General features: G+C 42.5%; 1 protein-coding gene across 2 annotated transcripts in view; it reads left to right on the plus strand.

Annotated features, from left to right (window-relative positions):
• Positions 1-3429: 3429 nt before the first annotated feature.
• The window catches only part of SP3 (Sp3 transcription factor), a 35563-nt gene continuing 16384 nt past the window's right edge, over positions 3430-22608 (plus strand). Inside the window, exons 1-5 of one of the 2 annotated variants that reach the window (XM_030486320.1) lie at positions 3439-3687; positions 4015-4139; positions 4317-4433; positions 14648-14759; positions 14844-16010. In XM_030486320.1, the coding sequence (XP_030342180.1) occupies positions 3681-3687; positions 4015-4139; positions 4317-4433; positions 14648-14759; positions 14844-16010 (1528 nt within the window). In that variant the 5' untranslated portion in view covers positions 3439-3680. Of the gene's footprint in view, positions 3688-4014; positions 4140-4316; positions 4434-14647; positions 16011-22608 lie in introns of both variants that reach the window. The other variant, XM_030486318.2, reaches the window with a different exon arrangement.

The raw sequence follows: 22608 nt of genomic DNA on the forward strand, positions 1-22608 counted from the left end.
CTGCAGTTTACCACAAGCAGCCTAGAAGCAGGAGGCAAGCGCTTGAAGAGGCAAGGCTCTTCAATAATACACTGGTCATGGCTAGTTTATTCAGATCACATACTGATACAGTACATCTGGTGGGTAATCTCAAGAAAGAGGAAACAATGGCTCCTCTAATTGGCCATGGAGCTCACTCTGTGCGGGGGTATCGGCACAGTGCTAACTCAGCAGGAAGACCACCATCTAACAGAACTTCCATCCAGTACGGATACCATGATCTCCCTGATGCACCCAGGATTTTTCTAGTGAATGTCCTGATGCTAGTATATTGATAAGCAAAAAGCTAAAAATCATGTCTTCTCTCATTTCCTTTCTTCTTGCTTTTCACGTGTTCTTAACCTCCACTGGGAAGCAGTAAATAAACACACTTCATTTTTATTACCCCTCAGTTTTCTATTTAACCTTTCTGACTCTCTTCTTTACACCCCTTTTTCATAATAGCATACCCTTTTTAAAACTTTCCTGTAATTTACCTCATTTTAATAGTCTGTTAATGTTCTGTTACTGTTTTGCTTCTTCTTTATCTTAGTATTACCATCACAGCGCCCCTCCAATTTTAGGTACTTGACTGGAAAAACTTGGTCCTCAACTAGTGTTGTAAAGCCTATTTACATCCGAGTTTCACTGCACTGAAAAACTCTTACACATAAAAAACCAATCCCATTATTGATATTTGAAATCCTTCTGTCCTAAAGCATTGCAGTTACACCTGCAATCAGATCCATACAGGTAAACTACTCTACTGACAACATCTCACTGAAGTCACAGAGCTCTCAATGTACATCCAATCGTAGAAGAAAGACCAACTTTCATATTCAGTTTCAGTCCCAGACCACATAACCTTCCTAAAGCAAAACATCATTGATAATGTTTGGCAATACCCTGCTAATTAGCAAGGGGCGGCTTTTTAATATCATTCCCATCTTCCCAGCATATGAACAGGAACTATTTCTCTTACATATCAATCTTCAGATGAACCACTTCCTAGGTTATGAGAAGCCCAAAGTCATCTTTAGTCGTTCTGGTTCCAGGATGACAGGCTATCATACATTTCACTAACAACTTCTGATACTGCAAAACAAATTGCATTTTTTTACACCAGATGTATTTTTGGATTCTACAGTAGTCTTGTGGATCATGTAATCTCACATTTTAATTTCTCCTCTAAAATTTGCTGATGTATATATACTGGCTCATTTTAAAGGTTGTGTATCTTAGCTTTTACTGGCTAAAAATTATTTCTGACATTATATTATGCCAAAATAAACGTGACTGCTGCTCCTAGTTACAGCTTCTACTTCTCAGAGTGTTGTTATTAAAGTAAAAAATATGAATTGCAAGAAAAAGCTTCTTCTCCTTTATGCCTATGTTATTTAACTTGCCAACAACTGATTCTAAAGTAGAATCACAAAAGACTATGTAAAGAAATACAGATGTTTTAAAAACAGAAGTTGGGGTTGGCTTTTTTTTTAATTTAAAGAACTACCCTGGAAAAAAATGAATTGTGACGAACAGCTTTTGGATTAATTTACAACTTACTATTACATCACACTCTAAACATACCAGCAAAAGTAAATGGGCTTAAAATAAGACTACACATCACACAGTAAGAGCAATCTTCCACTGCCAGGGAAGATTCTGCAGTCTTCCCCTATCATAACTTCCTGATACTAAACGTACATTTTCTCAGTGTGCTTTTTCCTGTTCTGCAATAGTTTCTAGGTTAAGCCTGGGCAGTTACTGCAAGGTCACAGTGCTGGACTCATTAAAAAGCACTGTTTACTCTCTGCTTGGAGAGGCTGTTGAAAATCCAGACCATATTTTTACGTTTCCTAGTTACCAACTTCTCCATGCGTTTATCTGTGTAGCTTGTGACTTCAAATACTCAGCACAACTATGGACAGATGAAACTGTGCTCACTGTATCTCTCGGGTAATTCTCTGTGATGACTACGCTTGAGTTCTTCACTCCAATGCTTTTCAGCCTTACTCACACAGTCCCTGGAACACCACATGAAAGGTGACTAAGAAAAATTAATTCTTCAGGGAAGTTTACAAGCCAAGGGTCAAGTTCACTGCCTATAAGTGTATGCACTGTCCTACCACCCCACACGTGCACTTGGATGTGAGGGAAGGCCAAGCTGAAGTTGTTCCCCTTTACAGGAACCCTTCACAAGCTACATGGTGTAACACAGAAACAGGCCCCACCAATAATCATTTCTGTATAATCATATAGTCATATAATGCTTTAAACATATTTCCTGCCTTAGTTTAGCTTCCGAGTGCTCTCAATTTCCTTTGTGTTGCACAACGTGAAGGACACCACAGCAAGCCGGCGCTCAGGGGCATCTATTAATTCTCCTTAACATGACTAAAGTAAAACCTGCTGGCATAAACGCTCGCTGTGTGCTTAGGCTTGGCTCCCCAGCTCAGAGCACAGCACCTTGTTACCGCCGACACTCCTGGCACGTTAAAATCTTACTCGCGGCCTTATCCTCCATGGGTTTTATTTTACAGAAGAGGCACAGAAGATTTCAGGTCCAGCCTGCCCGGGTCAACCGGGTGCGAGCCCCCCACGGCCACAAAGCTTATGCAACGGCCCGCAGGTCAGCCATCGAGGTGTGGCTGCCGGGCCGCGCCTCCACCGGCCACAGGCCGCCGCTGACCCGGCCCCCCGTCCCGCAGGAGGGGGCGGCCGGTCCTGCGGGCTCCGACACCGGGCACTGCGCGCTGCCGCCGCCAGGCAGGGCCTGCCCGGGCGGGCCGGCTCCCCTGGGACGGCGCACCGACATCTTAGCGCCGGCGGGGACAAAGCGCGGCGGCAGCGGCGGGGCGCAGCTCGGCCGGCTCCCGGGAGCCGCGGCCGCCACCAGCCCTGAGTGACAACCCCGCCAGCAGATTTCAAACGAGCGCGGCTCCAGCCCGGCGCCTCCCGGGCACACGCTCACCGCGCCGCCTGCGCGGCGGGGGGGGTGGTGGTGGTGATGCGGGGAGGGGGGGCGCAGCGCCGCCGCGCAGCTGTGCCTCTGCGCTGACCCCTGCGGCGCGGGCAGGCGGCCAGGCCCCGCGGGCCGCGTCCCCCCCCCCTCCCCGGCGCGGCGGCAGAGGGGAGCGCGGCAGCGGCGCTGCCTCCCCGCGGCGCAGGGGCCGCGCGGGCCCGGTGGCGGAGCAGGCCGCTAGCTCTCGGCGAGTCCCGCTCATTGTTCCTCGCACAAGCCCTGGCAAACAGGAAGCCGCCTCGGCATGGGGCTCCCCCCGCCCGCTCCACCGCCCCTGGCGGGTGACTGGCAGGCCGGGTGGCCATTGCGAGCGGCGGCGGCGGCGAAGCGCAGCCAATGAGCGCGGACGTAGGCGGGAGTTCCGGGCTGGCAGGCGGGCGGGCGGGCGGCGGTGTCGGCCGGGCCCCCTCTCCCGCTGCAAGCCCCACCTTTCGGCTTTCCCGCACCGTCAATCAAAATAGGAAAAAAAACCCCGGAGTAGGCTCGGGCCGCCGCCGCCGCTTCAGCCCGCCGTGAGCACAATAAGCATGTCCCCGGCGGCAGCCGCCTAGCCCCAGCCAGCAGGGCCTGTGTGCGAGCCAGCCAGCCTGCCTTGCCTGCCTCCCGCCCAGCCAGCCAGCCGGCCGCTCGCACTCACACCATGACCGGTACGTACGCACCGACCGAGCCGCCCCGCGGGGCTCCCTGCTCCTGCTCCGGCCCTGCGCTTCCCCGCTCCGGCCCCGGAGCGTCCGTGTGCGAGCGAGGCGAGAGCGGCACTGAGAGCAGCAGCAGGAGGAGCAGGGGGAGGAGGGAGAAGAGGGGCAGGGGCAGCAGCACGGGGAGGAGGAGGAGGAGGAGGAGGAGGGCTCCGTGCGGGAGGGCGGGGGGAGCGCTGGGGTTAGGGGGGGGGAGAGGGAGGGAGGGAGAGGGAGGGAGGGGGGTGATCGCTCCCGTCAGTGACTCTCCCCTCCCCCTCCCCGCTGTGCCCGCAGCTCCCGAGAAGCCCGTGAAACAAGAGGAAATGGCTGCCTTGGACGTGGACAGCAGCAGCCACAGCGAGTATCTCCAGCACGGCAACGGCGCCGCCTCGGCCTCCGCCGGGGCGGCCGCCCCCCAGGTAAGCGCAGGCCTGGCCGGGCCCCTTCCCCCCTCCCCCGGGTGACACGTTGTGAGCGGGTGCGGGAGCCGGTGCCGCCGCCGCCGCTTCCTGTGTGCGCGTCTGCGAGGAGCCCGGTCGCTGTCCCGCACTAACCGCCACCCACTTTCTTTCCCTGAACCCGCCCATTGTGGGTAGGACGCTCAGCCGTCACCGCTCGCTCTGCTGGCGGCCACCTGCAGCAAGATCGGCCCGCCGTCGCCGGAGGAGGATGAGGCCGCCGCCGCCGCCGCTGCCTCTCACTCTGCCGGAGCGGTGAGTGCCCGCCCCGCCGCTCTCGCACGGCCTGCCGGGGGGAGAGACAGCACAGCCAGCCCGCCCGCCCGGGGGGAGGGACGGGACACACGGCACTGCCCGCCCGGGGGGAGGGACGATAGCAGGGCCGACCTGCCAGGAGAGGGGTCCCCGGGCTCCCCTGCCTCTCCAGGAGGAGCCGGGCTCCCGGGAGGAGGAGGGAGCCTGGCTCCCCCCTCCCCCGCCATTGCGAGCGGCGCCTTCATTTACTTTCAAAAACGGGGGGAGGCGGGAAACCTCCCTCCCCCGGCCCTGGCACCGGAGCGGCTCGCTCGGCACCCGGCGAGGCTGGGAGGCATCTCACCTCCACCTGAGCGCAGCCGGTACCCTCTCCTCAGCTGTCAGCCTGCAACCGCGCACCCAGGCAGGAACACAAAATGAAGGCTGGCTGTAGGGAAGGATGTAGTTAGAAGTAAAATGGCTGTTTAGAAGCGAACGCAGTGGTGGAAAGCTGCTTCCTGTATCGACGCTGTTTTTTCTAGGCGCAGTTATCGTGCAGCCCCTCGTATTGCAAACCGAATTTCTGTCCTTATTTCTCATGCGCTGTCGGCTCTGAAAGGAGCCTTGATGACCTTGCGACCTTGTGTGGTGAAATGGATCTTGCAGACTGGAAACGTATTCTTGTTGAAGCCAGTTTAACAGTCTGCAGAACAAAAGCCTAATGGAAACTCGCATGTTCCTTAATTGGTCTAGCTAAACTCTCTTGTTGACGTATGCTCCTGAAGTTAAAAGAGGTGGCATGTTTCTGAATAACCGATGCCTAAAAATATCGGTATATTAAAAGGGAGTTTCAAAATATCTTCTGAAATAACATGATTAAGCCTTTTTTGGTCTTAGTCCTTGCGCAAAAAATTACCTGGTTTTCTTTTGCTTTTAAAGCGAGTCTTGTTTTTTTTATGCCTGCTGTACAATAGCCTCGTATGTTCTTAGGATTCTGCAAGTAGGAAATAAAACTGCAAAGCATTGTACTGATGGATGAAGTGGCTTTGGCAAGCTTTTAACAAATGTCAAAATGTTAACCATAATGTTAAGTTTACTAAATACTCGAGTGTTAAACTTTAAAATACTTTTCATCTGTATGTTTCAGCTTACTTTACATAAAAGGAAGCTGAACAAAATAGTTGTCTGAGGTCACGCAGCAGTTTGTAGACTAATGACAGAGCTCGAAAAAATATATTAAGATTCTGACCCCCTTTCAAGTGTTCTTTCTGCTGAACCTGTTTATTTTCTTAAGCAACGTTTTAAAGATCCTTCTAGACAATGTTAAGTGCCTGATGCCTCTAAGATTTGTTTCATGATACCAGATGCATGCAGTGCTGAAAAGTGGAGTGTTGGATCTGTCTCTTGCCTAAACATACATAGCGAAAAATGAGTAATGCTTAAATGATAGCTTGCTTTCCTATATCTACCTTAAGGTTGTTTTCATTTTCAAGCTGGAATTGTGCGTCTTGAGGATAGATTGATGGCTTGGCACGAGCTGTGCTGGGTCTGACAGGCTACTAAAGTGCTAGCACAGGACAAATGGTTCCTGGTAGTTCAAAGTGGGCAAAGCAGTTTTGAAATAGTACTTTATTCCTGTTACATTTGTCTGTTGTTATGTTTATGTATAAGGGCTTTTCAGGACAAGGCGGAAGCAATTCAAGAGAAGCCAAAATCTTAGTTAAAACTAAATATGAATATAAACTCACTACTTTCCATACATGAAGATAGGCCCCTCCTACATATCTGCTGTGAGGTAGGTTATAGCATTCTGGTAATTTTTACACTCCTACCGCATAGCTCTTGAATGATTCAGAATATTTTGGGTGGAAACTAAATATAAATTGGAGGAGATACCTACAGCAGCTGAACTAGACACTGAAGTTAATTAAGATGACCTTAATAAAGGGAAGGGGGGGACTGAAGTCCCTGAAATATATTCCTCGTGAAAAACAGAATGCTGCAAGGGATTTAGTGCAATAAAGATCCGCACACACACTTACCACCCCACCCCCCCCGGTCCCCTGAGCCTATCTTGTTGGGGGGTGGAAGAGGGAGGGAGAAGCTAAAAGGGCTTAAATTGTAGGTAACTCATAACTCCTATGGCATAGTAAATCTCTATGCATGGACACAGACATAATTGTCATCCTGGGGTTTGTGATGCTCATCCCTTTCTCAGGAGTATAGATTAATCGGTTTGATACCTGTGTGTGGGTGATGGTGCCTAATGCAGCGATGGGGAGGCAGCCCTTTCCCAGTGTTTTCTGTACCTGGACTGCAGTTCTGACTGCTGAATGTCTGGCAGAACTCTCAATCCATGTGAATGGATAGGAGAAGTTAAACTATGCATTTCCTTTTAGAAGCATTTGAAGAGCTTGCATGTATAAGGAAAGTGGTGCTGACTCTTTGGGAGTATTTTGTTAATGCTTTACTGACATTTGCTTGAGTAGGAGCTGGCAGGGCTGGAGCCACTATAGTAGGCTAGCCGGTTACTGCACACTGCTTTCCTGGCTGAAATGGCATGCTGCAGCTGCTCCCCAAGAGACCAGCAGTATGATTTAAAAGCAACAGCAACAAAAAAACTCCCATAGGAATGCAAGGAATATCGCGTGTTTGGGATTTAGGGAAGAGCTGGAGCAAACGTGATTGGATTTGCTGTGATCTAGATGGCCCCGCTTTGAGCTTAGAGGTGGGACCAGATGACCTTTCAGTGGACCTTATTCTATGATTCTGTGTTGATATCTGAATCCAAGCCTGCTGTTTGGGTGGACGCCACTTCTATGCCACTGAAAGGATTAGTGTGGAAATAGAAATACTAATGAAAGTGACAACTGCTTGGTACAGAAAGCAAGTGAAGAAAACAGTTGACAGAACTAAACTCGACCCTCTTTGCTTTCCATTCTGTCAATGAACTGGGCAGGCTGTCTCTAGTCCACAAGGTTTTCAGCTTGGCCCAGGATTCTGGTTAGAGCTCTATTTACTTTTGGATGACAAAATACTAGCAGGCATTACTGCTAATCTCGTCTTTGTGCGTTGATGGAGATTGCCGCCTTTCAGCTTAGGCTTTGACACCATGATTTTTTTTCTGCCTACAGTCATCCAACAGCAGTGCTTGGTGTTTTGCCTGCTGGTGTTTGGTTTTAATGGAGATGGCCTTGACCTTGTGGCTTGCTTACCTGAGAATCTTTTCTTCAGTTGCCATACTGCTGCATCCATGACTGGTTCAGATGCTTGCCATGGAAAGCCCTTGAATATTGCTACCTGCTGGCATGTGTGAAAGCCTTGCTGGGATGGTGTGCGCTCCTGCCTGACCCGGGATGACAGCTCATATGCTTTGACCTCTCTGGATGTCTTTCCCTCTCTTAGGAATTTAAAGTCTGAGAAGTTTTAGTTTGGGTCTTGCTTTTTCACTGTTTATCACTAACTAATAATTCTAGTTTAAACTTTTGGTTTCAGATTCTTTTTCATTTAGTTACAAATACTCTAGTTTCATTCCAGTTTAAACATCTGAAAAGACCTTAGCATTAGGTGAAAAGAAGCAAAGCAAAAGGTGACAGAGCCATGCATGGGAGAGAAAACAAAAGAGGAAACAGATCCTAAAATTCAGGTCGAACAAAGTCTTGATGGCCAGTTCTATGGTTGTCGTATGATTATGATCAGATGATTGTTTAAGAAGTTACAGAATTGAGGTGATAACCAGTTGTTTATGTTCTCTTACTTCATTGCAACACAAAGCTGAAGACACCCTCTTGAACTGTCATGCTCTCAAGGGCCGTTTTTATGGCTGTGCGGGACATGACTGGAGTGGGTGAGGATACAGTGCAAGACTGGCAGTCCTGGGGTAATGGTTGGACTTGATGAGTCAACCTAGTTGATTCTATGATGGGAGTGTGCGGTGGGATGACTGGAAGGTGAGTGATTTGAGAAAAGAGGCAGGCTGGATGAGAAAACTGTTGGCTTTCTCAGCTTCTAAAGCATGGGAGCTGTCAGAGATGGCTGCCCCAGTTGTGGTATGTAGTTGCATCTAACATGCAACAGGCTACACTGATTCTTTAGTCTGAAAAAAAAAAAAAAAAAAAGGCAGGAGGAATGATTGATTCGTGTTGTTGCTTACCAACAATATGTGGAAGACATTTGGAGAGGTTAATAATTAGCAGTTATGGGGGGAAGTGGGGAAGATGAGTATCGCTTCTCTGCTGTAGACAAAGCATTTGTTTGTATCTTTTACAGAGTGCTGGAGTGTTGCAAGATTGCTTTGGCATATCTTGAGCTTTAGAATCCAGTATCAGTGCTTCACAGAACTTAACAAAAATCTGGAATTCCAGTCTGTTTATGCCTCAGAATGTTCCTTTAACCATCTGAGATGCAAGCAGCTTAACCTCAGCTTAGGTCAGCAGTGCTGATAGGATAGAGAGATGTGAAGGCATTTTAAATTTCATGTTTCCTGCTAGGCAAAAATATGGATGAATGCCATGTGTCTCAGTTATCCATACTCAGTTCTCTAGCTTGTATGATGGTTTTGAGGAAGCTTGAGGTTATTCTCACATCCATTTTTTCCTTTATGGGTGATAATATGCTGATGCTAAGTTGCTGCATGTGAACAGATACACCAGAATGTTTTCAGCCACCATAGAAAAGTCTGCCTGGGATTGTGTTGTTTCTCTCTGTTTTATACTTCTGCAAAACAAAGAAGTTTCAGGTAGAATGTAGTGCCTAATGGTATGCTTCCCAAAAGCTCACCTTTTAAAATGTTCTTTGATTTTTGCATTCCAATTACGTCTTCCTAGTGCTGGATCAGAACCAAGTGTAGAAGTAAGAAAATATATGTTTTAAAACATTTCCATGTTTAAAGATAGCATAAACCAGAATGTTCTCTCTCTGAAATGTAAACATTATTAAGAAGTGTAAGATTTCATAGAACAGTTGAGGCTGGTAAGGATCTCTGGAGATTGTCTGGTCCCAGCCTCCTTGCTCAAAACGCGGTCAATGCGTGCAGGTTGCTCGGGACTGTGTCTCTGGGCAGCCTGTTCTGGTGTTTGATCACCCTTATGGTAAAAAAAAGTGAAAATAAAAGACAAAAAAGCTTTTTCTTATGGGGAACAGAGTAAAAAGCCTGAGGGAAATAGTGATAAATAATATCCCCTGCGTAACTCCATCTACCAAGCCAATTGTCTCATCATAGAAGATTGTCAGGTTAGTTAATTAAGCATTGTTTCCCCTTCCGAAGTTTAGGCTGACTAGTTCTGATCATCTTCTTCCTCTCCCCAAGGTTATTTGAAGGTAATTCTTTTTTTCCAAGGTTATTTTCAAGGTTATTTTCTCCATTGCCTTCCCAAAGATGAAGTTGAGAATGACTGGCCTTCAGGTCATCTTTAATGTCCTTCTTGATTATTTGATAGAGCCTTCAGCACCTGAGTTGAAGGCATAAGGAAAACAAACCATTTCACACAAACTTCTATGCAAAATTCTGTTTTGGCATGGAGTTATATAGAGAAGAATACACGTATATAGATTAATAATTAATAAACAAATGAAGTTAGATACAATCTAGTTAAAAATGCCTCCTTGTTGCTTTACTGATGTCAACAATGTTGTATTGTCTTAGTTTAGATGGGTTCTGAACTTCTGCTGACTAGAACAAGCTGTAAAAGGTTTGGGTCCAGTTGTCCATCTCAAGCAATAAGATGTAGATGTTCCTTAAATGAGACACAATTAAATGTTAGATACATTTCCCCAGATTGGAATTGGCTTTTAAAATAACATTTTAAGAAGCCCCAGATAATACTTTTTTCCCCTGAAACATTCTTTGATTCTCTAAACTTTTGATTTGGGAAAATGTATTTCTCTGAATTGAGTGCTTCGTTGTAAGACAGCTGAAAACATGCAACAGAATTAATTTGCCTTAACAAGCAGCTTTGTGTCAGCTGAACCACAGTGACTGATGTTGAACATGTGTTTAACCTATGGCAAATACAAGATAGAATGTATTAGCTCATACCTTAATGAAAGAGTTGAAGCAAGTGCATTTTATCTTATATTTGTAATGACCTAAGAATGCACAGGTAGTTTACTGTAGCTTGGTAAACGCATGGTGTTAAGCTCATGCATTAGAGCCCTAACTCTTTCATAAAACAACAATTTGGATGAGGCAGTGGCCAATCTTCTTCATTAGGTATGTGATTTTTAAATGTTTAGGAGCTCATGACTCATTATCTGTCCACCTCTGCTCATTTTGCTGATGCTTTTGCTCCAGGACTAAATGGGGCAAAAGTGACTTTCTGAAAAGTGCAGCAAAAAGCAGTCCACAATAGATCAGCACAGATAAAAAGTTCTTTAGCAGTAAAATACTGATGGGTAATGGCATGTGTCCAGTTGATCACATTTAACATGGTCAAACGCAGGTGTCTACAACATATATCAGTTCTTACAAGGATGTTTCTCCCCTTTCCAATTTTACTTTGGTGAAGGATGTTATATTTTTTTTCCAAGTCCAATCCTTCAGCATGGTTTAGATTGCTTTCTAAAGGTATTTTATCCTTTGTGCGTGTTTCTCTTATTTCCTTCCACATTTGACTTAATGTCGCTTTAATTTTCTCTAAACGTATTGAACAAGACAGTTTTTAGATTTTTGTTTAGTATGACCCCTCATTCTTCAGGGATGAGAATTTTGGCTCAGGGAGATCTTTTTATTTTACCCCACTGGAAATTATACAAGGCTTGTTAAAGAATCAAAAGACGCTGAACAGCGGTTGTTGCTTCCACTCTTTGGTGGTACTTGACCTTTCTTCAGGTGGACCTATCATTTGGTTTTAATTCTTTGCATGCCTTGTGCAAGAGCCTCTCTGCTCTGTTCCTGTCTCTTTCTCTTGTTTCCTGATACTGCTACCAGTGAACACCCCGTTGCTTCCTGTTCTGTCCTCCTTGGCAGAGTAGTGCTAATGCTGAACTTTCCTCAGATCTTTGTCCCAGAGCCTTTGGATTGCAACCGTCTAGCCTTCTCTTAAAGGAACAGTTTTCATGTAACTGCTATCTGAGTATCAATTGATAAGAAAGAGATCTCTTGCTTTATTTCTACCCTAGTAGAATTTTCTAGTATTTTTGATGGATGGCTAATAGACAACAAGCAAACTCTGGTCTACTATGACTGCACTGTAAAGATCAGTGAGTGGGCTGCAGATGTTGCTGCTCATACATCAGTGGTAGAACTTTGAGTTACTGCAACAATGCTTAATTGCTGAGGATGCAGTGAGAAGTTACTACTCTTTTCAGTAGGAAAAGGAGTCCAAGAAATATCCTACTACCCCAGCAGACTTTGAGAAAGGGTATAAGTCAAACTTGTGACGGCAGATTGATAACCAGTTGAGGTTAGAGATCATCCTCAAATACTCTTTACCATACAGGTTTTTTTCATGCTTTAAAACTAGTAATTTTGATAGCTGCCAGATAGCTTCTTGAAAGCCTCACCCTCTTTTTGCCCCTCCCTCCTCATGATTCATCTGGTAGTGTCTGATAAAGCCAACCGTAAGAGCAATGTGTGAATAACAGGCATTTCATGTGCTATGTGTAGCAATAGCTTCATGTCCACGTCCATGGCTACCCTGAACTCCTCCAGGGACTGACAAGTGCATCTACTAAAAGAGAGGCTCGGTTGAGCTAAAACCCTTACAGAATAGCATTTGAGGGAAGATTTCAGCAGATCATGAAAAGGTGAGGAGAGATGTGTGCCCAACATGAAAAAGGCAAAAGCCATTGGATGGCGATATGGAAATTAATGTATGTTTGGGGAGGAGAAGAATAAGGCAGGTCATTTCCATATCATGAAGGAAACGGGTTCCCTTTGATTTATTTCTGTGGAGGATACTCTTATACTCTTATACATGTGGGTAGAGATAGACATACTATGAGGTATTAGGTCAGGCCACCTATAGCCTAAACGTTCAACATTTGCTTGTACATAGTCTTAAGTTAGTGTGAAATTTATATTAGACGTGTAATGGTTCCCATTACTTTTTCTTTCTCTCTTGTTCTAACAGATAGTATAACCACATTATATTATACATTCATTTTACGATGACACACATTAAACATGTAACAATCATATTTTTGCTTTTGGTATTTTCTGACTGATGTTTATGTATGAATTTTCTGTGTCTTTTGATACTTTATAAAACCTTCAGTTTTTAAAACCTACAGTTAATAAGTATTTCTATACTAGTGAACTGAGTAGTTACAACCTTTTTAGCAGCATTTCAGCAGCCGATACCTATGTGTAAATGTAAGAGTATAAAGCTAATATGGTAGTAAAGAAAAATTGAATTTTTTGCCTTTTTCTAGGTAAGATGGTGTGGTATGGAGTATTGCATATTTTTTCCTAATCTCATAAATTAAGAGCTTGAAAGAGTAAAGGATTTAAATATGTTCTTTAAATGAAAGGCTGATCAGTGTAAGAGGAAAATAAAATAATAAAATGGAATTACCGTTACTCCTTTTTCTGATCCTTGAAGCATTAAGGCCATGAGATTAGTTTTGTTCTGGTGATGCTGTATCTATTTACTAATAAACTACCTGAAAGATTATATGTATCTTTAAGGCAAAAGGTGGCTAGAATTCTTTTTTTTTATTCACAGTTATTATGTGTACAGAGGAATTTGGAACCAAGATGTGTATTTCCTTACTGGAAATGAAGTTTACCAAGCAGAGTAAAACTATTTTTTTAATAAGTACTCAGACTTAAACAGAGTATTTTTCTTGTATGCATAAACATTTTAGTGTTACAGCTTGGAACAGGGTAAGAAAGTGAAACTAGGAAAGTCCCAGCCTACACTGTGGGCTAAATTCACTCGGATGCATGCCACAAGATTCATTCAGGCTGGCTAAGTCTCAATGTAATGTTAGAGAAGAATAAGCTATGTGCTGTAATTTGCATGTCCAAGTTTTATTCTAAAGGAAGTCAGAGTGCAGCATCAGAAGGAAGCTGCGGTATGCTCTGGTAACTTTCCTACCAGGAATGATCACAGGATCAGTGGAGAAGGACAAACTAGAGCTTTATGTCATGTGGACTCTGCCAAAGAGACAAAATTTGTTTCACAGAGCTGAATGAGTTGTAAGACAAGTTGTTTATTTATTACTAGGTACAAAGTAACTCCATTGGTTTACTGTAGTGCCATAAAACAGATAAGGAGAAACTTAACTACATCTTTTTTAGATTGGTGGTTACTTACCAAGTTGGTTGACCTCACAGATCTGTGCTAAGCATTGCAGGATGTTAAACCTAATTCTTAATACTCTATTCTGAAAAAGCTTGCTTTGGTAAAGAAAGGTAAGTGCAATTTACCTTTACTGAATAAGAAACAAAAGCATACTACATCAGTCCTTTGGTTCTTTAACCATTCGGGGGTTTGTTCTGAAACACTGACCTTTCCTATTACTCCAACTTAATGAAGATAGATTTGTATTTTTGTGTGTGTGTCTCCTAACGGATGCATATAACTAATCCAACTGTGATTTCAGTGTAGAAGTCCTTTAAGTTTAGAGGCCTTCTTCCCTAGTGAAACAGTAACTCATACAAGCTTATAAATACTAGGACTTTGTCTAATGTGTAACTTAAACTGAGACTATTCAGTCTTTCCAACTGTGTGACTAAGTCACCTCTTAACACTCTCTGTACTCCTGAGAGTCACAACATGCACATCTATACTATATATAACACAGAGTCAGTCAGAAGGCAGTGAAGCTCCAGGAGATACAGGCAACCCTGGTTTCATGGCAATTCCTTCACTTCTGTGTGATAGGTGCCGGGCTAGGTAAGGAGTGTAGCTGAGTCCCAGGGTAACCTGGTGATGAGAGCTCCCAACAGCCCCCGCCAGCTCCCTTCTTCCCACAGCCAGGGATTTGGATTACGCAGCAGCCCCACACCAGAATAACCCTGCTGCTGGTCACCTGACATAGCCATGGCACAGGAGCTGCTTTTGGCCTGCTCGCGAGCAACATGCAGCTCATGACCCACAGGTTGGTTACCCTGAACTAGGCATTAGCTCACTTACAATATCCGTACTTCATAGTTCTAATTGTGTTGCTGTTATTCATATGGGCTGCGCTGCATGTTTCCCTAGTGTTGAATTGCATGACTGTGTTAGCATGTAGTCTGTACATCTCTTGTTTTAATTTTGTGTTTTCTTTTTTTTTTTTTTATTCAGACAGGAGACTTGGCTTCTGTGCAATTAACAGGAACTCCAAATAGATGGGAGGTCTTGTCTACAGCTCCTGCCACTATAAAGGATGAAGCTGGTAATATAGTACAGATACCAGGTGCGGCCACAGTAACTTCAAGTGGGCAGTATGTCCTTCCTATTCAGAGTTTGCAAAATCAACAAATCTTTTCTGTTGCACCAGGATCAGATTCGTCGAATGGTACAGTGTCTAACGTACAATACCAAGTAATACCCCAGATCCAGACAGCGGATGGTCAGCAGGTTCAACTTGGCTTTGCAGCCTCTTCTGATAATAGCAGTATAAATCAAGAAACTGGTCAAATTCAGATCATTCCTGGCTCTAATCAAACCATCATTGCCTCTGGAACACCTTCAGCTAATATTCAGAATATCTTATCACAGTCTGGTCAAGTCCAGGTTCAGGGAGTTGCAATTGGTGGTTCGTCTTTCCCTGGCCAAGCACAAGTAGTTGCTAACGTCCCTCTTGGACTGCCAGGAAATATTACTTTTGTACCCATCAATAGTGTTGATCTAGATTCTCTGGGACTTGGCAGTGGTTCTCAAACCATGACAGCAGGCATTAATGCAGATGGGCACTTGATAAATACTGGACACGCCATGGATAGTTCAGATACTTCTGAAAGGACTGGTGAGCAAGTTTCTCCTGAAATCACAGAAACCGCCACTGATAATGACTTATTCGTGCCAACATCATCTTCATCACAGTTGCCCGTTACCATAGACAGTTCAAGTATATTGGAACAAAATGCAAACAACTTGACCACAACTAGTGGTCAGGTTCATAGTTCTGATCTTCAGGGAAATTACATCCAGACATCAGTCTCTGATGACACGCAGGCTCAGAATATTCAGGTCTCCACAGCACAGCCAATTGTACAACACATACAGCTTCAAGAGTCTCAGCAGCCAACCAGTCAAGCCCAGATTGTACAAGGTATTGCGCAACAGACAATCCATGGTGTGCAAGCAAGTCAAAGTATATCTCAACAGGCTCTTCAAAATCTGCAACTGCAGCTGAATCCTGGAACTTTTTTAATTCAGGCACAAACAGTGACCCCTTCTGGGCAGATAACCTGGCAGACATTTCAAGTGCAAGGAGTTCAGAACTTGCAGAACTTGCAAATTCAGAATGCACCTGGTCAACAAATAACTCTAACCCCTGTGCAGACTCTCACTCTTGGTCAAGTTGCAGCAGGTGGGGCGTTGACGTCAACTCCAGTTAGTCTAAGCACTGCTCAATTGCCAAATCTACAGACAGTTACAGTAAACTCTATAGATTCTGCTGGTATTCAACTGCATCAAGGAGAAAATGCTGGCAGTCCTGCAGGTATTTATTTTACTCTTTTTGAAGAAAGTTGTTTTTTATTATTGTGTGTGGTTGTGATAATAGTAACATTATTGTCTTGCTGCAGAAGCTTACAAAATACAGTGGGTTAAACATAATGATGACAGATTTTATTGAAATTACTGTTCCTTTAGAAACTACTGTAATGGTAGAACATGGCCCCACCTCGCTTCTTTTAGTATAAGCTCCTGTAACTCCCAGCTGGTCATATTGGTTAACAGCACTTATAATACAATGTTTATTGGTACTTAAAAGTCTTACCATGGAGAAGACCTGTGTACTAAATTGGGAGAGGGGAAATCTGACTATCATCTGACTATCAGCAGTATCTTTAGCATACCCCATTATTCCCAGTCCTGAATAGATGAAGTTTTCATGGAAAATCCAAACATTTCCCTTGATAGAATTTTTTTTTTTTTTTCCTCTGAAAATTTTCAAACCCCCTGAGGTGCTGTTATACATCTGCTGTTTTGTTAAATTCGTTTCCTACTGGTTTAATATTGGTGTAACTACAATGTACAAAACTTGTGTAAGCAGAAGTGAAACAAGCATGTAATAATCAAAATGGAAGCTGTGCTTAAGAACGTATGTAAATTTCCAGTACTATTTATTTACATTATGTTTCAGAATGTGCAATTGTTAACGATAAACTTCACAGTGTGTTTTATCTCTGTAAGCAGAGAAGAAAGGATGTTTTCTTAAAATAGGTGTTTCTTAATGTGAGAAAAAATAAACATGCCTGTTTATTTTTGTTAAATGTGATACAGTGCATTCCAAATTTCAGGGTGTAGCTACTTAAAAGAAAGGATAAGATATGATTGAGGTTCAAGACATTTTGCTGTACCAGAAGCCATTTAATCTCATCATTGCAGGGTTGTGCCCAGGCTAGTTATGAGGGGAAGAGTGAGCAGTAGAGGTAAGTTGGGAGGGAACACTGTTGCACAAAGTAGCTTGGGAATAACTGCTTTACTATAATAATGTGATCCAAGACTCTGATTCATTAAGATACTGAAGCATAAATGTTTAAGTCAAACATAAATATTTTGTATTGTATCCCTATTTAAGCATGTGAGAAGAGTGCAGTATTAAGTGAAAAATGCCTAGAGGAGCCACTGAAGCGGCTTCGTTTCAGAAGCATACTGATTATAATACTTACATAGTTACTGATATTGGTATATTCTACATCAGGAAGCTCACTTTCCCTTTGTGATCTAAAATTTGAATTTAAAATGATGAGCTGGGATGAGGTTTTTTGTTCATTTTGTTTTGGAAGCAAGTTCTATATTAGCAAGACAAAATTACCTACACCTAGGTAAGCCTACTCTTGACTGGCTTGTAGGCAACAGCACCAAACAGATGAGTGTACTGCTCACAGCCTTTGTTCTGGGGGGACAATCTTGATTCTTAAATTTTCTATTTCCAGTGACCACAGCAAGTCTTGGCCTTGTCTCCATCACACCTTGTTACCTATGAGAACATGGGGTATAGACATCAGTAACAAAAAGCATGTATTGTGCATGATAATACAGCTAAACTCAGATGCCAAAATCTAACTTGTGGAAAAAGGGCTCTGTGGCTAATGTAAGATTCAAGGAGGATGAAAACTTTTTTATTTCTGATACTTCTATTTGGTATGCGATCATGCAGCTAATGTATTGCTTGTGGAGTGGCATAGCATAAAACTGAGAAGACAGAAGGGGAAAGGAGGGAGGAACCACACAAAAAGACACATGAAAGAGTTGAGCTTGCTGTGTGCATTAGTTTGTCTATTAGCAGCCATTGAGAGTGTTTTAACGGTGGTTCATAATAAAATGCAGGCTTTCCTTAACTGTATTTTCCTGTGAGAAATTTCACATGGGAAGGGAAAAGAGTAATAGTGATAAAATGTGATTAAATAGGCAGAAGCAGTAGATGAATAGCAGAAACTATTGCCTGAACAGCTATAAACACCTTGCTATATTAAAGATAAGGTGGAGAATTATAGTGACGTTTTTCCTACTTGTCCAGGAATAGTAAATGGATTGGAAGGTATTAAACTGCCATCCCCTAAATTTGGGAAGAATTTAATTGGTCCCTCCTTTATGTTACAAGAAACTCACTTTTCCAAAGTATCAATCAATGTGAAACTGCTTCTAACAGGATCAGACTGAATTATCTTGATTGACCTTCAGTGTCTTTTCCATATGCATCTGGTATTTTGTCTATATTGAAGTTGTCTGAGAGAATCTTCAGTGATGTTCCTCTCCTTATTTATAACTCTCCACAATATGTGTGGCACCCTTTTTTCAGGTTGAAGAACAAATATGCAATTAGCAGCAGGTAATGAAATTATAAAATTTTTTTTGCAGGTCAAAAATACGTTGTTGTTCTGATCTGCAAATGAGGAAAACCAGTTTAGCTTTATACTGAAAGAGGAAAATATGTGAAAGGGACAGCAGAATGAGAGAAACTAAACCTAAAGGGTGAGAGGCTTCTTGATTCCTCTTTTCTGCAGACTACTGACAAGCTTTGAAGCAAGTTAAGAAGGGTTTCCCTGTGTTTTCTCTCTCCAGCCCAGATAATGTGCTTCCTTCCAACAGATACAATTGGGCTGTACTTTGTTTTCATTTAACAAAACTTTTCTACCTGAGGCAAAAATAAAAAGAACATATTCCTGGTCTTGGGTCTCAGATGGTTGGTAATTATCTGAAGTCCAAATAACATAGATTGCTCTGTTAGCCATGTAGCTGTGAGAGCTGTGGGTGAGGCTTTGGATTTTGGTAGCTACAACCCATTGTGTGAGAGGTGTTCTTCCAAGCCTTGCTTCCCAGGTAAGCAACAGAATGAGTGTGTGAGAGGAAACAATGTGTTTACCTAGGTCCTACATTTTGTTTAAGTAATGGAAAGGTAGCACAACCCTAATGCAAAGCTAGCAGCTTTGCCCAGTAAATGTACAGTTTTCTTTGAAAAATGACCAGCAATTACAGTTCTGCCAAAACGTGTGCTTTGCCTGGTGTACATAGCCAGAAACTTCCATGCACTCAATTTGTCCTGAAAAGTCTTGGCTGAGCGTGCTAGAATGTTTGTTAGAGCTCATGTTCCTCCTCATTGTGTTTACTGGTGTCTTGCAGTGGAGAAGGGAAGGGTATTGGTTACATCGCTTTTCGGAAGAAAAAGCTGTATCAAATAGTATCTACATGTTAAACTCGGGCAAAGAGGTATCTTCCTCACCTGTGTCCTGGCTTCAATCTTCTGGGCTCGAGATGAAGTTACACCCGAGAAAGCTCTCTAGCAGTCTACTTCTGTTAGCAGTTTGTAATAAAATACTGCATTGTGTGTAACAAATTGCACTCACAGTTCCCATTGCTCTTTAGCAACTTACATGTTCAAGAAAGGTATTTATTCCTATTAGCATGTTTATAGATTTCTTCTTCAAACATTTCATAGAAATAGCATTCCTTTTGGAAAAATGCAGGGTACTGAAATGTACCAGCTTGGTTTTCATGTATCTGATCCTGTAAGTTTTGTCAATTTGAAAGAATTTTTAAGTTACTGGATTCCCCCCAGGCTGTTGTCCAGGTTTAACAGTGTTAATGAAAATCTAGTTGTAGTATTGTCTCAGCTAATTTATAATGTATTGAATCACAGTATTGGATTTGTTATTTCCTGGAAAGAAAGCTGATTTTACCAGGTCTTATTTGGGTTGCTTAACTTTTTATAAAAATGCCTTTTCTTTTTTTTTTTTTTTTTGTTATTTTTTAAATACTTCTTTTGGCAATTCCAGTAGCATCTGAAGAAACTAGCAAGTGGCCTGAAAGAAAGTAGCATTGGCTTGAGAAGGGACTTTGCTGCTTGTCAACCCAGCCACACTCAGCTGGAAGATTTATTTATTTAAAAATAAAAAAACCCTGCAAACAGTTTTCCGTGTTGGTCTACAGTTGGAACAAAGTCAAAAGGAATCCTTTCAAGAGTTGGCTCAAAGTGCCCAGTTCCTCCTCTGCAGGGGTATACCCCGTTACCGAATGGACTCATCTGCTTGCTGCTGTTGAAGCTTACAGTCATGCCTGCTGATCAGCTTACACCAGTTGATAGCGAGCGGGAGTGGTTGGCTGTTTGTGGTGGGGACTTCATTCCAGTCCTGCCAGAACCTGAAGTCTTTATCATGCTGCAGTAATTTAGCTATTCAAAATTTGGCCAAAAAGCTGGCTGGCAATTTTCAAGGTAAATAGTTGCCCATGTGACAACTTGTCTTTCATCTGCTGGTATCTTGTGAGGCTTTGGTTTAACTTCTGTTAGGTAAAACAGTCTAAACCCCCAAACAAACAAAATTAAAAGAGGAGTATTTGCAGTTTTACTTGCAGGGGTGGTTGTTTCAGTGTTTTAATGCTTCTGGTGAAGTAGTGCTACTTTGAGCATAGCTTTCTTCTGGCATCTAGAACTTTATAAAAAGCTTTGGCTGGTTTTCAGTATTAAACAACTTAGGGTTTTCTCTTTCTTTTTAAGTTCCAGTTTTTAACCAGATTAATTTTACTTTCAGTCATGCAGTTTTTCCTTCTGAGGCATTCTTTATACCAAACTTTTGAAAGAAGGTCATGGTATTATTATAAAATTGAATCTGATTATTAAAAAAAGGCTTTTGAAATGCATGAGGTAAACTGAAGCACCGATGTTAAGTAAATATTTTCATCTGAGAACATCTGTTTTGGGATATCCCATTTACATTTGAGGCATTTAATTTGCATGTCATAAAGTTAAAATAGTTTAAAAATAATTGCCCCACTGTTTTATTTTTTTATTTGAAAAATTAAATTGGAAACTGGCGAATTTAAGTTGGTGCAGGAATTAGAACTATTTATGTACCAATCTTGTGTAAATAGTTTGGTTTCAGCATGCTTAAATTACATTCCTTATTTTCTCATAATTTTCAAAGGAAATTAATAAATTATGGAAGAATTAGACCAGCATGCTTGTATGTGTTTCACAATCTTGCTTGTAGCAGCATATAGTAAATTACCTCACTTAAAGTGTAAGAAAGTTTGCATAACTTCAGTCTGATTATGGTTTTTTTAATGCAGTATCTGCTGCTGTGGAATAGAATTGGCTTTTTAAATTCTTGAAAAAATGGAATTGCCGCATCCTTCCTCTGTGTCTGTACTTCGTGTGCTTTCTGCTTTGTGTTCCAAAACAGCTCAGAGTCTAATTCATTTTCTTACAGCCCGTGGTAGTGAGGTGTAACTCGGTGTATGAGTTACTCTTAAGTGAATATTCTGTCATGTATGCGGAGTGTCTGATGCTGCAACTTAGACTGTCAAGGTTAAAGAGGGTAGCCTGACTTATCTTAGGCTCAGATACCCTCAGGATGTTCACGAAAGAATATATTACCCAGTTTCAGGTACTCCTTCCTTTTTCGTTTTTCAAATACCCTTTTTTACAAGATACTCTTGAACCAAAAGGAGGACTCTTTTAAATCTGTGGGGGTGTGTGGCAAGTACCTATGAAGTGAAAGAGGCAAGGGATTTTATTTCCAGTACTGCTTCAACTTAATGAAGTGTGGAAGTTCATCTTCTGTCTTTTGCAGTCTCAGCACTTTAGGTCCATTGTTTCAGGTTCTGTGCAGTTTTCTTGCATTTTGAACCTCCTGGCAGGATCACATGCTTTGGTTCTGATCTCTCAAGCTAAATTCTCAGTGCATCTGGCTCATAAATAGTATCTAAAGTTTCTACCAAGGACAACGACAGCCTTTTCATAATGCCAAGAATGTTCACCAGGATCTTAGTTGTTATTGCCCTCTTGAATATAACACTGAGTTGTCATTCACTGCTTGTAGAAAGCACATTTTTTCAAAAGGTAGTAACTTTTAAGGATGTTGTCCGTGACATGTCATCGTTATTTATCATACCGAAATGATAGTTCTCAATCTACATTTAAACTTCACGTCAGTTTTTAATCCATGTATTCCACGTATGTTTTGTACTTCATTTTTCTTAGTCAAAATGTTTTACTGTAACCCAGTAAGTCACTTGCTGTGCAGAACTCTCATCATATCAACAACAAGGTCATTATTGATTTAAAAAAACCCAAACAAACAACTTCTGAATCAAATTGTTCCTGTAATCCCATTTTGAGTGTCATTAATTCTTTCCTGACTTCTTTGAGTCTTTGTTTACCCTTTTTCAGTATTATCACAGTGCTAGCTTTTTTCTAACCCACTGGAGCATTCAAATGGCCAAAGGCTTGCAACATTAAAGCTGCAGAGAGCTCTTCAGCCTTCTCTTAAAATTACTGAATGAAAATTATCCTAATCTGTTGATTTATTGTTTATTTCATAGCTGTTTTTACATCTTCCTGTCTTCTATCAGTGGGAAGCTTTTCATTCTCATCTAGTGATAGGACCATTATTTGGCTTGTACCTAAATACAGAACAGAAATACTTATTGAACAGTTCTGCCTTCTTGAATTACTGCTGACAATTCTGTTGTTTGACCTTAGCAGCAATATAATACTCCTTTATGTAGGAATAGTTAACCCTGCTGGTCACAGATTTCTCTGTGTCATCTTGCTTTCCTTACCTATTTCAGCAGTTCCTGGCTGCTTCTATATC

The sequence above is a fragment of the Strigops habroptila genome, chromosome 5, assembly GCF_004027225.2.
Source record: "Strigops habroptila isolate Jane chromosome 5, bStrHab1.2.pri, whole genome shotgun sequence".
Lineage (NCBI taxonomy): Eukaryota > Metazoa > Chordata > Aves > Psittaciformes > Psittacidae > Strigops > Strigops habroptila.